The following is a 12,923-nucleotide window of genomic DNA, read 5'->3' on the forward strand; positions in this document are numbered from 1 at the left end:
AAATACTATTCCGGATTTTAAAATCTGGAAACATCTGAAAAATACTAACAATCCATTCCGGAATACGAAATCCGGACCAGGGGTAAAATTGGAAAAAAATAGGGCGCGCGAGGAAAGACATAGGGTGGGAAAAGTAATGCTCATTAAAAAATACTCTCTCCGTCCTGAATTATAAGCAAAAAAAACTCATTTTCTTTGTGCCAAATTATAAGCAAAAAAGACCAACTTTTATCATATTTAATTATGTTTTTTCAAAAAATTATTTTTTCCAAAGGAAAATTAAATACAACGTGCACCAATGAAAATTGTTTTTACATCTTCCTACAAAACTTATTTCAAAGATAACACAAAAAACTATGTTACAAACTACTATGTTTTAGTTTTCTTAATAAGTGTGTTTTTTTTTTCCTTATAATATGGGAGGGAGTATGTGTTATTAAACTTCCTCTTGATATTAATAAGGGAACTTCTACGATACACTCACAAAATGAGGTGTACCGGTACTCTTTCTTCATAATTTTATAAATTAACGATCATTTTTATGAAATAAATAACTATTTATCAATATTTATATTTTATAGAACATCATTTCATAAGAAAAAACATCAGTTCATTGTTTATAAGAATCATAGTAATTTTTTTACATATTATCGTAAAATATAATCAATATTCTCAATTATGAGTGCTAAAAATTCAAAAAAAAAATAATTTTATTTCGTTAACACTTTTGATGAATAAGATTTAGTTATTATAAATATAAATGATAGAAAATAATATTTTTCTTCAGAAAAAACAACTCATTTAACCATTAATTTAAAGAGTGGATGTACCGGTACACTCAAATATATTGGGTGTACCATAGAATTTGCCTATTAATAATAATTAAATGCCATAGCACACCACGAGCATTCATTCATCCATGCCACGCAAGCAGCAAATGTTGATAAGATAGAATAGATACAACCTCCCTTGTGTTCAGCGCACGCATTACAAAAAAACAAACAAACAAACGAATAAACAAACCAAAGCGTGAAGTGGTCGTTGCTTTTTTTCTTTCAAACATGGCGAAGCATGCTTTCTGATTTCAAACCCAACAAAGATGTCCATTGAAGAAGAAGCAACGAGGAGGAGAGTTACCGTTTTGTCCTCCCATCTCAACCCGACCCGTTTCACTTATTCGGATCCACTCTCCGCTTCGCTTTGTTCAGCTGCTTCCGATTCCGATAATGATAATCACAATTGTATCTTTTGCAACATTATTCGTGGTCAATCTCCTGCCGTCAAGGTTTCTTTTTCTTCCATTATTTATTCGTTGACTTGTATATTAGTTATTCAATGAACCTGAAAAAATAAAAAAAATCTTTTTCTTATATTTATGATCAGAGGGAGTACTATCTAAATTTTCATTTAATTTGGGGTTTGGGGCTAGTTCATTTTAGTCAATGATATAAAACTACCATCTAAGTGAATCGTCGAGGAGAACTTGAGTTTGATTCCTGGGTGGAACGATTCTTGGACAGACTATGCTTACCTCACGGTCGAACTCCAGATTACCAGGTCCCCCTTCCCTGGCAATCAAAGACGTGAATGAGGCCTGATGTCTAAGACTTATAAATGCTAAGCAGATGCAAAAGCCTTCCTTGGTAGAATGAAATGTTGCGCTTCTAAATTGCGAAGGCAATATTGTGTGTTTATTTAGGACAGGTTGATGGCATTCATCTTTGATTAGAATTTCATCTTAAAGCTACATTTTGTTTGGTAGAACTGAAAGAGAGGGAGTGTCATTGAATCAGAATTAATGAGATTTTGTTTCCAGAACTTTAACTTTTTGCAGCTATTAGTTGAGGGCTTACAGATTCTGTACATATTAACGAGATTTAGATATGAAGTTTCCTTGTTTAAAAGTACAAAAGAGTTAAAAATACTTATTAAATTGGAAGTTTTGTGAGCCATTAACAATCAATTATTTTCTTTCCAATTTTTGGCTGTGATGCATTTACTAGTTATTTCAAGCCGTGGAATCAGCTGTCTGCAAATGTTAGACAAGGCGGCATTAGCTTTAATGCTTATGTATAAAGAGCTTTTTGAAATTGTGATTCATGCACTTTGAAATCCTTCCAAACATGTTTAAATTTTCAACCATTGTGCTTAACATGAATTTTGTTGTAATTAATCATTACTAGTTATACTTGACTGCTGCTGTCCTAGTCACTAGTCATTACTAAATATTTACATACAATCCAACCAAGTTTGCTCTCACATTGACTCTTTTTGATATCTTGTCATTCTAACAGCTTTATGAAGATGACACGTGCCTATGCATATTGGATACGAATCCGTTGAGTCATGGGTAAGGTATCATATGTCCTATATGCAATTCCACTGTGTAATGTTGTGTTATCTCATAATTTTTGCTTCCTGTACATTTGGCCACACATGGAGTAAATAAGAAGTATATATGTGTTTTTTTATCTATTGTGAGTTGTAGCATCACATATAATAAATACTTGTATCAGGAATGTTGTCAAATAACGGCTATAGCACTACTCGTAGAGAAATTTGAACACATTGTTGTTGTGTCTGTGATACATGATTCACTATTTAGTACAAAGTGTTGTTAAATAGTGGCTATATATAGCATTGCTGAGCGGAATTTGAACAAACCACTATTTTCTGTGATTTGAGATTGACAATGCTCACATCAATTAATATTTGATACCTCTATTTTTTCTCCCATTTCCTTTTTGTCTGTGTTGTGACATAACCTACGCCAAAGTCAAGTTGACATGTATGTTGTTAGTTGACTGTTCGATAGTTTCCAACTTTGTCAAATGCATACTGTCTGATGCAGTTATCATGCCTACAAGTTGACAATTCAATTTCGATATACTTTTTCAACTATTCTGCATGGCATTGTTTATCTCTCTACTTCTGACATCTATATTTTGGTCACCAGGCACTCTCTCATTATCCCGAAATCTCATTACCCTTCATTGGATGCTACTCCTCCATCAGTAAGTAATTTTCAATAGATATAAGAAGATTGAGGGTTTGTTTGATTGTGTTTTGGTTTTCAAAAACTGTTTTTTAAAAAGATCTTAAAAATTATTTTTTTAAAACAAGTATTATCTGTTGGTTTTGAAAAAAGAACCAATTTTACGAAACAGCCTAATGAATCAAGTTTTACAATTTTTTAAAAAGTAAAAACAGTTTCCAACAGAAGTTGGTTCTAGTGGACGGGTTAGACTCTCACAACATGTTAAACCAGTGTTCGAATCTGGTTGGGTGAAGCACCCACATTTAGTGTCTGACATGCCTTGAGTAGGATTCCCGTAGGTTCCCTCGAGTAGGATTCCCATGGTAAACCAATATATAAGCAGTTTTTGAAAAGAGAATTCAAACAGACCTGAGTCTTTTTTTCTCACTTTTATACTGGCTATAGTAACTCTTTTTGAGTTAATAAGTCCTTTCTCCACAAGGAGAATTCTTTTATGAAGTTTTTTTATGTTAGATTTGTCTAAAGTTAAGCAATTTAAATTAACATGGGTTTATATAATATTTCTTAAGGATAAGAAATACCTTTATATGTGCTGGAGTCCGTGCTTAATCATTTAAGGGACTTCATTAATTTGTAATCGCTACCCCTACTGTATCAACTGTGAGAAGTTAGGTGGTTTATTAAGGGTAATAAAAATAGTTGGGAAGTTTTTGGTACTGTATAAACAGCATCAATTTAAGCTTTTTTTTTTTTTTTTGTCTTTTACTTTCAAGAATAAGATCCTTGTTTCACTATATTTACCATTAATTACAAGACATAGAAAATGCGTGAATATGGCATTGTGACCTGATGACATATAAACACATTGAAGGCTCATAAATCATACGCCTACCCCTTGTTTCTTGCAATGTCATCAAAGCTTGAAAACTCGGCTAAAGTTGTTACGCAATGAAATGTAAAACAGAAAGATATGCAAAATGGTGTGTTTTGTGTATTTAACCAATTTAAATTTTAATATAATTATAAATGCGAGACAATGGTCTTGTTTATTTTCCTAAGCTGATTACTTATGGTACAGGTGGTAGCTGCAATGAGTTCCAAAGTGCCCTTCATTAGCAATGCAATCATGAAGGCTACTGGCTGCAGTATGTAGTTCCTTACTCATACATCATCCGAGTCTTGCTTTGTTTGGTTCTTATATATTTGAATAGGAATCACTCATTTTTGCTGGTAGATATCCTATGGATACCTTGCAATGCCTTTTTTGGCAAAATGAGAAAACATTAGCAACTTCTATACATAATATAACTATGTTACATGATGTGGTTTCTATGTACCATTTGTAGTAGTTAAACGGTTTCTATGTTACATAATTTAACTTAAACCATTTTCGTGTAGTATATCAAACTTTTGTTATTGATACTTGTTTGCAGAAAATTACAATTACCCTGTGCATTGTCATTTTTGTACCAACTCCTTTAAATTCTTTTCTACGATATTATATCTTCATAGTAATTCAAAGGATGTTTGAAATTCTGCAGATTCATTCAACGTGTTAATTAATAACGGAGCAGCTGCTGGTCAAGTAATATTTCATGTAAGATTCTGTATTTTCTCTACTGTTATTATTAATTTTGCGGAATCATACATTTAATTCACAAATTGTGAAATTTAATTTATTTTCCTATAAAACATGTTCATTTCAGACTCATATGCACATAATTCCTCGTAAAGCGTATGATTGCTTGTGGGCTTCTGAGGTAATGTTTCATTTCCATCTCATGTTTGATTTGATATGCATATGATGCAATGTGAGTACTAATTGATGATCAAATCCCTTGTTTATATAGAGTTTGCTAAGGCGTCCACTTAATTTAGACGATGAGAAAGTTTCTCAACTCGCTGCATGTATTCAAGAACAGTTGTCGGTATCAGACATTTGCCAAGAAAGTAAGAATGAAGATTTTTGTCCAAGTAAAAGTTAATAGCGTTATTGATCTGTTGTAACATAATATTTTCATTTAGAGGAATGTTACATGCTCATTATAATTTAATCATTACCCTGAAACTCAATAAATGAATGGTTGGGATTTTCTTAACCATTGCTTTTAACTTGGTTCAGAAATACCTCAACTACTCATTTGTTGAATGTATGTTATTACTGCCAATATTTTGTGCATACATCATTTCTCTTGTATGTTTTTTGAACAAGCATTTCTCTTGTATGTTAACGTGTACAGTCATTTTTGTGTGTGTGAGGAATTGCTAGAGGTAAAGATTTCTATAATTACTATGATATCCAATTTTGTTTGGAATTCTGCAGGTTCATTCAACCTGTTGTTATTTCTACTGTCAAAATTTTGATATTAGAATGTCCAAATCTGTTCATTCTTCTGTGCACTCTCAATTATCAATTAATTTCGCCCGGTTAATTGGTTAATTTTTTGTTGTTTTATTTTTCTAGATTAAATTGACACAATTATTTGGCAAATTCTTATTTACCCACCTTTTGTTGATGGAATCATGCAAATATAATACTCCACATGTTAGCTACTTATTGAGCTAATCAGATCTTAAATCCATTCATACAAAACCTTTTGTGGTTGTCACAAGGGGGACTATTGTTAATGTTCATAAAATTGAAGTCAAGGCCAATTTCGAATACAAATTATGGTCTATACCGACATTTGATGAAACACTATTTGACATAAATGGATGACGAATTCAAACATGTGCCAAGGGCTTATATTAAGGAACTTTTTAAATTAAAAAATATTAAGTTTTTTGATGTAAAGTTTTTAAGATGTACCTTTATGACATAAGTTAACAAGACTCTAATTGTATTCCTAGCGATGATTATATAATGCAGTTATCAATGAAATTGTTTAAAACTAATTTAGTGAATCTATAATCTGAATCATTTGATACAAACCACTGTTTTTATTAATGCATGGAATCTACCCCTACCACACACAAGTGGATGAACCGAGATTCAACTCCAATCACATCGTCTGGCCTAACAATTTCAGTGCTTTTACAAGTTGAACCAAGACTTGTGGATAAATCCATAGTAAGATATACCAATATCATTACAGTTTTCACTAACTCTTTAACTATTGTATTGTATAGTATCTGCTACATATGACATATCATCAATTTTTTTCTACAGCAAAGAATGGCAAGACTAAAAGGGAACAATCTTTGTAAGGCAACATGTAAAAAGTCTACCTTTAATTTCAAAATATTTTACATAAAAATTGCATATGCTTGAAAGATTATGGGAACATGTCCTATTCTCAAATTGAAAAGAACAACACCTTTGCTCTCATGGATTTTGGCAGATAATTTCTCTGAATAGTTTAAGGTTTTGCTTCAGTTCCTTCTCTAAGACATTAATTCCTAAATTACCAACAAATATCTGTCATGGAAAAGTATTTAAGTTACTACTCCCTCCTTTCTTTATTATAAGACTCCCATTTGAGATTTTATTGTCCCTTAATGTGAGACTATTTTCAAAATTTCACATGCATCAATTTTTTTTTTTTTTACAAAAATGGCCCTAGTTATTTTACAATTGGTAAACGAAAATTTGTTTTCTCTCCCTTATGATATCAATAACTGTAAGAATAATTATGAAAAAGTAACACATTTTTGACAAATTTATTGCTACAAATACCTTTCATAATACACATGAATTTTGTAAGTGAGACTTATAATAAGAGTACACCATAGGAAGTGGAAATCATAAAAAATGTCAGGTCTATGTGACTTACACTATTATTATGATTTGTATCATAATCTGGTCGATGTACATGTTGCTTCCAAGGAGATCCATAGATAAATATCTCTTCTAAAATAGCAGAATGCTAGAACAAATTAAAGTCTCAACTTTCAAACGATGACTTTGATTGTGAGAGGTTTTTGATGTACATCGTATATCACTTAACATATGTATGGTAGTGAGAGGGAATAAGTAAAACTATCATACACAATAAGGAGATTAATACACAATAAGTTAGTCCCGATCTATACTCCCAAAATTGGGAGGAGAAAACAGTTAGATGGAATGGAATTGTGTAGATTCTATACGTTCCATTTTATTCGGCCCCTTTCCAATCCATCAATCCAAATGCGATGAAGTCCTTGTCATGACGGGTTCCAGGGAACGGTGAGACCAACCGCGGTTTGTTACCGAAAGCAGCTTACCTTGAATTTTGATATAGCGCTACGGCTATATCAGTGTATCTTGACATTTCTTAAGATGTCAACTCACTATTTGGTTTTCATATCTATATGTAAGGAAATCCAACAGATCAAGTTAGCAGGTACTAAGAGTTGCCGATCATGACATCGTTGCTTTTCACACAACGCTCCAAGCAGGTTCTTTCTTCATCCCAGTTTTGTTCAGTGAACTTCTAATCTTTGTAACTTCTTCCCACTGCTCTCCATCAGCACAAATGTTTGAAAAGGACACATAAGCACCAACATCACTTGGTTCCAATTCCATTACTTTTTCGGCTGCTAACTTCCCAAGCTCAAAATCACCATGAACCTTACAAGCAGTAAGCAACGTTCCCCATATCAACGCATTAGGCTCAACAGGCATGTTGTTAATGAAACTTGCAGCTTCTCTTAGTCTACCAGATCGACCAAGAATATCAACAATACAAGCATAATGGCGATGACTCGGTGTAATCTTGTAGTCTTCAATCATTGAGTTTAGATAGAAGAAGGCTTCTTCAACCAGTCCACTATGGCTACAAGCCGATAGAATCCCAACAAAAGTTACTGCATCAGGTTCGACTCCTTCTCTTTTCATAAGTTCATATGCAGCTAAGGCATCTGCACCTTTACCGTGTTGAGCATAGCTCACTATGAGGGATGTCCATCCAATAAGGTCGGGTTTCTCGACATCATCAAATGCTTTACGACAATCTTCAATACTTCCACATTTTGAGTACATTGTCAGTAGCGAACTTCCAACCGATGCATCATCTTGTAACCCCAACTTTTCAATATAGGCATGCAATTGTGTTCCAATGTCGGATTGACACAAAAGTGAAGCAGCCCCAAGAATGGATGTAATTGTGAAGGCATCAACTGTTTCGTCATTTCGAAGCATATCATGGAATAACAAAAACGACTCTTCGATTAAACCATTTTGGGCATATCCCGAGACCAAGGAAGAGCAAGCAAAAGCATCCTTATGGGGAAGGATATCAAACACCTTTCTTGCCAAACTCAAGCTTCCACACTTAGAATACATGTTTACAAGTGCACCACCAACAACTGTGTTTGTTCCTAATCCTAAACGAAAAGTGGAACCATGAATTTCCCTACCTGTTCGCAATAAACGAAGATCAGCACAAGCAGTTAGAATCGAGATTAATGTAATATGATCAGGTACAACTTCTTGATATAGCATTTCTTTAAATAGTCGCAGAGCTTGGTCTGGATATCCATGCTCTACAAAACCAGAAATCATAGAGGCCCACGAGACATTATCTTTGACAATAGCTTGTTGAAAAACTTCATAAGATTCCTCTAAACAACCACATTTCGAGTACATTGTAAAAAGCGAACAACCAACAGTAGCATTAGTGACTAATCCAGCCTTCAAAATGTAACTATGCACCTGTGACCCTAGACTTAAGCTGCTCATAATACTAAGCAAACTCCCAATACAATACTCATCAGGTTTCACTCCTTCTCTTAACATTACAGTGAATAATTCAAGTGCCCTTCCAGAATTTCGGTTTTGAGCAAAAGAAGACAACATGGACGCCCATATGCCCGGATCCTTCATATTTTTCATCTCGCTGAAGGCTAACTCAGATAATCCAACTTCTCCTATTTTTGCATACATGTTGACTAAAGCAGCTCCAACCTTAACATTCAAAATCAACCCTAATTTTAATACCAAGGAATGAATTTGTTTCGCTTCCTCGATCAGCTCAGGTTTAGCACATGCAGCAACTACACTAGTAACGGTATAGGCATTTATCTCATGCCCTATTTGTCGCATATCTTTGAATAGCTTTAGTGCAAAAGTAGTATCATCCTGTTGCACAAACCCAGAAATAATAGCAGTCCAAGAAACCACATTTTGTACTTGCATCTGGGAGAATTGTCTATAAGCTTCGCTCATACATCCAAATTTTGCGTACAAGTCAACGATAGCTGTCTCCACAAAGACATCCATTGCACCGCATTTGATTGTCAATCCATGAACTCCTTTCCCAATCTGCATCTCTTTAAGCGCACAACAAGCCGTTAAGATGCTTGGAAATGTGTAACTATTTGGCATTAAAGACGCGCGACACATTTCACTAAACAGATTCAAAGCAACCTGGTTTTCTCCATTTTTCACCGCCAAAGAAATAATAGCATTCCAACTCGCCACATTATCACACGAAGCATCATTAAAAAATCTCAAAGCTTCCCTGAAGTTACAATTTTTGCAAAACATATCCACCATTTGAGTCTGAACATAACCACTCGACAAAAAACCATTTTTCACAACAAGTGAAAAAACTTGCATACCGAACATCGAAGCTTGCAAAGCAACACAAGCAGAAAGAACACTCCCATAACTAAACTCATCAGGCTCAAAACCAAACAAATGCATCCTACAAAACATCTCCAACGACTTCAAAAACATCGAATTACGAACGTAACCAGATATCATGACATTCCAAGAAACAATACTTGGTTGAGTAATTGTATCAAACAGCTTATGAGCACAAACCATATCAGAAGATTTACAATACAAACCAATCAATGAGTCCATGAAAAAGATACCAGATTGTAAATAATGAGTTTTAAGCAAATGGGCATGCAAGATTTTTGTGTTTCTAACGCTGTGTTGCGCTGAAAACTTGTAATCACGCAATATGGCAAATGGGTTTGGAAGGGAAGAGGTGAATCTGCATGAAAGTTGTGAACTTTTTGTGTTGATTAGTGAATTTTGAAGGAAAGTGCGAAGGGGGAACAATGTGATAGCCATATTGAGTATTATTATGGTGAAGTTTCATTTAATTTGAAAAAATGAAGCATAGTGAAAGCATCATAGTATGTGATAATCTACATTATTGGTACTCTTGCAATTCAATGGCATAAGGAAAATCAACAACACAAGCCAAAACTATGGGATAAATAGTTCATGTTTTCCAAATCACTTGTTGCAAGGAGAATGTTCAATGGATAATGCGGTTCAAGCATTTTGAAATCCTTTTTGTTATATAGGAAACACAATTAAATTTTTTGGTAAATTTTGAAAGGGTGAAATATGTTTGTGGTTCTATAAATATAAACTTTTTTATTTTTGTCACTATAAATTTTTCGATCACTATTTTAAGTTCTTATTTTTAAGTCAAGTATAGTCTTTGTATTTTTTTAATTAAATTGTGCAAAAATGGGTAGAATATTATAAAAATCACTTCAGAATAAAAAAAAATAGAATTTTTTAACAAAACATAATTAAATATGAAGTTTTAACCGCCAAAAATATAAAAATTCATATTTAATTCATGTTTTGTTAAAAAATATAATTTTTTTATCGGAGAAATTCTTATAATATTATATACATTTTGGAAATTTATATTCAAAATTATAAATTCTACATGAGTTTACTTAAAAGGAATGATCAAAGTGAAGATAGAAAACTTTTGAAGGACTAAAAGTCAAAGAAAAAATTTAGAGTGACTAAGACGAAAAATTCTTATATTTATAGGGATCAAAAACATATTTAACTCATTTTAAAATCCTCTGTTATATGAAGTAAAAATAATCACCAATATTAAAAAGTAATTTAAATAATAAATTTGTTTGAAATATATCAAACTATATTATTCCCCTTTGTTACTTTTTTTTTAAGGAAATGTTTACTAGTGCCCAGGAGCACTCTTTAAAGATTGCAAATGATGAAATTATTTTATTATAAAGTCAAATATTTCGATTTTCAATGCATTTATTACACATATTTGCATAAAAGGTAAAGTGTTGCGGAAGCACTCGTTAACATTTTCCAATAAATTAAGTGGGATGTCGGTATTCGAACTCCGACCTTTAAAAATCGCACAAACCCTGAAGGTTTTTACTCAAAAGCTTTCAAAACTCCGCAAAGTTAATCTCTCTGGTAATTTCTACATTAACTGTTTATGAACTGTGAGCTTCTAGAAGAGGTGATTATATTTGAATGCCCTTTCATAACATGTGCTGGCATTGCTTCTGCAATCTTCCAGAGACAAGAGTTTGAGTTATTTCTCTATTAGGAACTTTATCGAAGCATTTGAAATGAATAAGGCTACTTCATACTTCATTGATTCAGTGGCGACTTTGAAGCGTTTAACTTGTCTTGATTTGTCCTTTTCATGCATTACTGATTTCTTGCTTTGCTCTCTCTCTCCAAGATTACTTGTCCTCCAAGATTACTGCACATATACACATATACCAGTACCTCTTATCTCTTGTCAAAGTGTCGATTTCTGCAACATCTAGATCTTCAAAATGCAAAGTTTTTGAATAATCGTCGTTTCAATGAGTTGCGTGTATTTCTTGGTGATTTGGTGTCTATAAACGTGTGTGGTTGTGACAAGCTCACCAATTCAGCCTTGTTTGCACTCCTTAAGAATTGTCCTTTGCTAAGTGAGATCCGAATGGAGTCGACACAAATTGGAATTGGTTCAATACCGTCAAAGGATTTTTGGTTGTATACCATCGAGTGAAGTCTCTTCATTTGGCTTACAATTCATGTTTGCAAGGTGAAGAAATCAATATCTATGCTTACATGTTTCCTAATATGGAGCTTCTTGATTTGAACTCTTGCATTAGGCATTTGAACTTTGCCTTCTCCCCACAAGCTAAGCATTTTTGGATCAACTTTGAAGCTTCCAAACTAGAGGTGTTGAACTTGTCACACTCAAGAATTGATGATAAAGTACTGTATGTAATCTCAAAGATTTGCCCTCGGCTTCTGCAACTGGACTTGGAACGTTGTTATGATGTCACCGATAAGGGGGTGAGGCTAGTGGTAGAAAACTGCACACACCTGAGAGAGATTAATTTGGGATACTGTCGTAAAGTCTCCACGAATATTGTTGCCTGGATGATATTTTCGAAACCATCGTTAAGAAAAATAACTACTCCGAGTCATTTTCGTCCTAATGACTGTTATAGGAAACTCTTCTTGCATCAATGTTTTGTTTGCTAGTATTCTGGAAATGCTCCGTTCGAGTGTAATATTTCTATGCTTCATAAGTTACTCCTCTGAGATTTTTTAAATAATGTGAACTTCCATTTGTTTTATTTTGTTACTGGTTTGTGCATGATAACTCCATGAGTAATAACATTTTGTTGACCAATAGGATACATTGGTCAATAGAATAAATATGGATTGGTTTATATTCAGTTTTGATGTCCCCAATTTTCATAATTACACATTATTTCTTTATTGATTTTTCAGCTTATTAGAAAACCCTTTTAGTTATGCATTGATTAAAGTTCAGCTGTTTTTTTTTCTGTTTCCAATCGTTGCATCAAATGCACATGGAAACAATAAAGTATGCAGTCCATTTAAGCAATGTTTCAACTGTGAATTAATGGATCTAAAGACCTGACATTTTGTCCTCTGCAGTCATTAATGAAGCTGGAACATTGTAGAGAAGATTTAAGAAATTGATCAAACAAATCTATCGAAGTATGTCATCGGGAACTTCTATCCTCAATTCTCGTCATCGCAGAACCAAACACACGCTATATCTTTTAAGAAATAAGTGTGAGTTAACCATCAATGAGTCATCCCCCCAACATTAGCAAGGAATGTGATTAAGGCTTGTGCAAGTTGGTTTAGTTAGGGAGGTGCATAGGTACCATCAAAGAGAAAGAAGAAAGGTCTCGTGACAACATGGGAGATGTTGAGTATGGT

General features: G+C 33.5%; 2 protein-coding genes and 1 pseudogene across 2 annotated transcripts; 2 read left to right on the forward strand and 1 right to left on the reverse strand.

The window, feature by feature from the left end:
* Positions 1 to 974: 974 nt before the first annotated feature.
* HINT3 (histidine triad nucleotide-binding 3) lies at positions 975 to 5,313 on the forward strand. Its single transcript, XM_085723079.1, has 7 exons — positions 975 to 1,285; positions 2,295 to 2,350; positions 2,957 to 3,014; positions 4,077 to 4,143; positions 4,540 to 4,595; positions 4,705 to 4,758; positions 4,849 to 5,313. The coding sequence occupies exons 1-7, from the start codon at positions 1,100 to 1,102 to the stop codon at positions 4,981 to 4,983; spliced, it is 612 nt and encodes a 203-aa protein (XP_085579205.1). The 5' UTR covers positions 975 to 1,099; the 3' UTR covers positions 4,984 to 5,313.
* A 1,344-nt stretch (positions 5,314 to 6,657) lies between these two features.
* Positions 6,658 to 10,204, reverse strand: OTP87 (pentatricopeptide (PPR) repeat-containing protein). The gene has a single exon (XM_085723080.1). It carries the CDS (start codon positions 10,002 to 10,004, stop codon positions 7,359 to 7,361), a length of 2,646 nt encoding a protein of 881 aa, XP_085579206.1. The 5' UTR covers positions 10,005 to 10,204; the 3' UTR covers positions 6,658 to 7,358.
* Positions 10,205 to 10,998: 794 nt separating this feature from the next.
* LOC146906881 (uncharacterized) lies at positions 10,999 to 12,318 on the forward strand (annotated as a pseudogene).
* The last annotated feature ends 605 nt before the right edge of the window (positions 12,319 to 12,923 follow it).

Source organism: Medicago sativa, chromosome 7, assembly GCF_051527215.1.
Source record: "Medicago sativa cultivar Bolivia chromosome 7, Bolivia_mono, whole genome shotgun sequence".
In the NCBI taxonomy this organism is placed as follows: domain Eukaryota; kingdom Viridiplantae; phylum Streptophyta; class Magnoliopsida; order Fabales; family Fabaceae; genus Medicago; species Medicago sativa.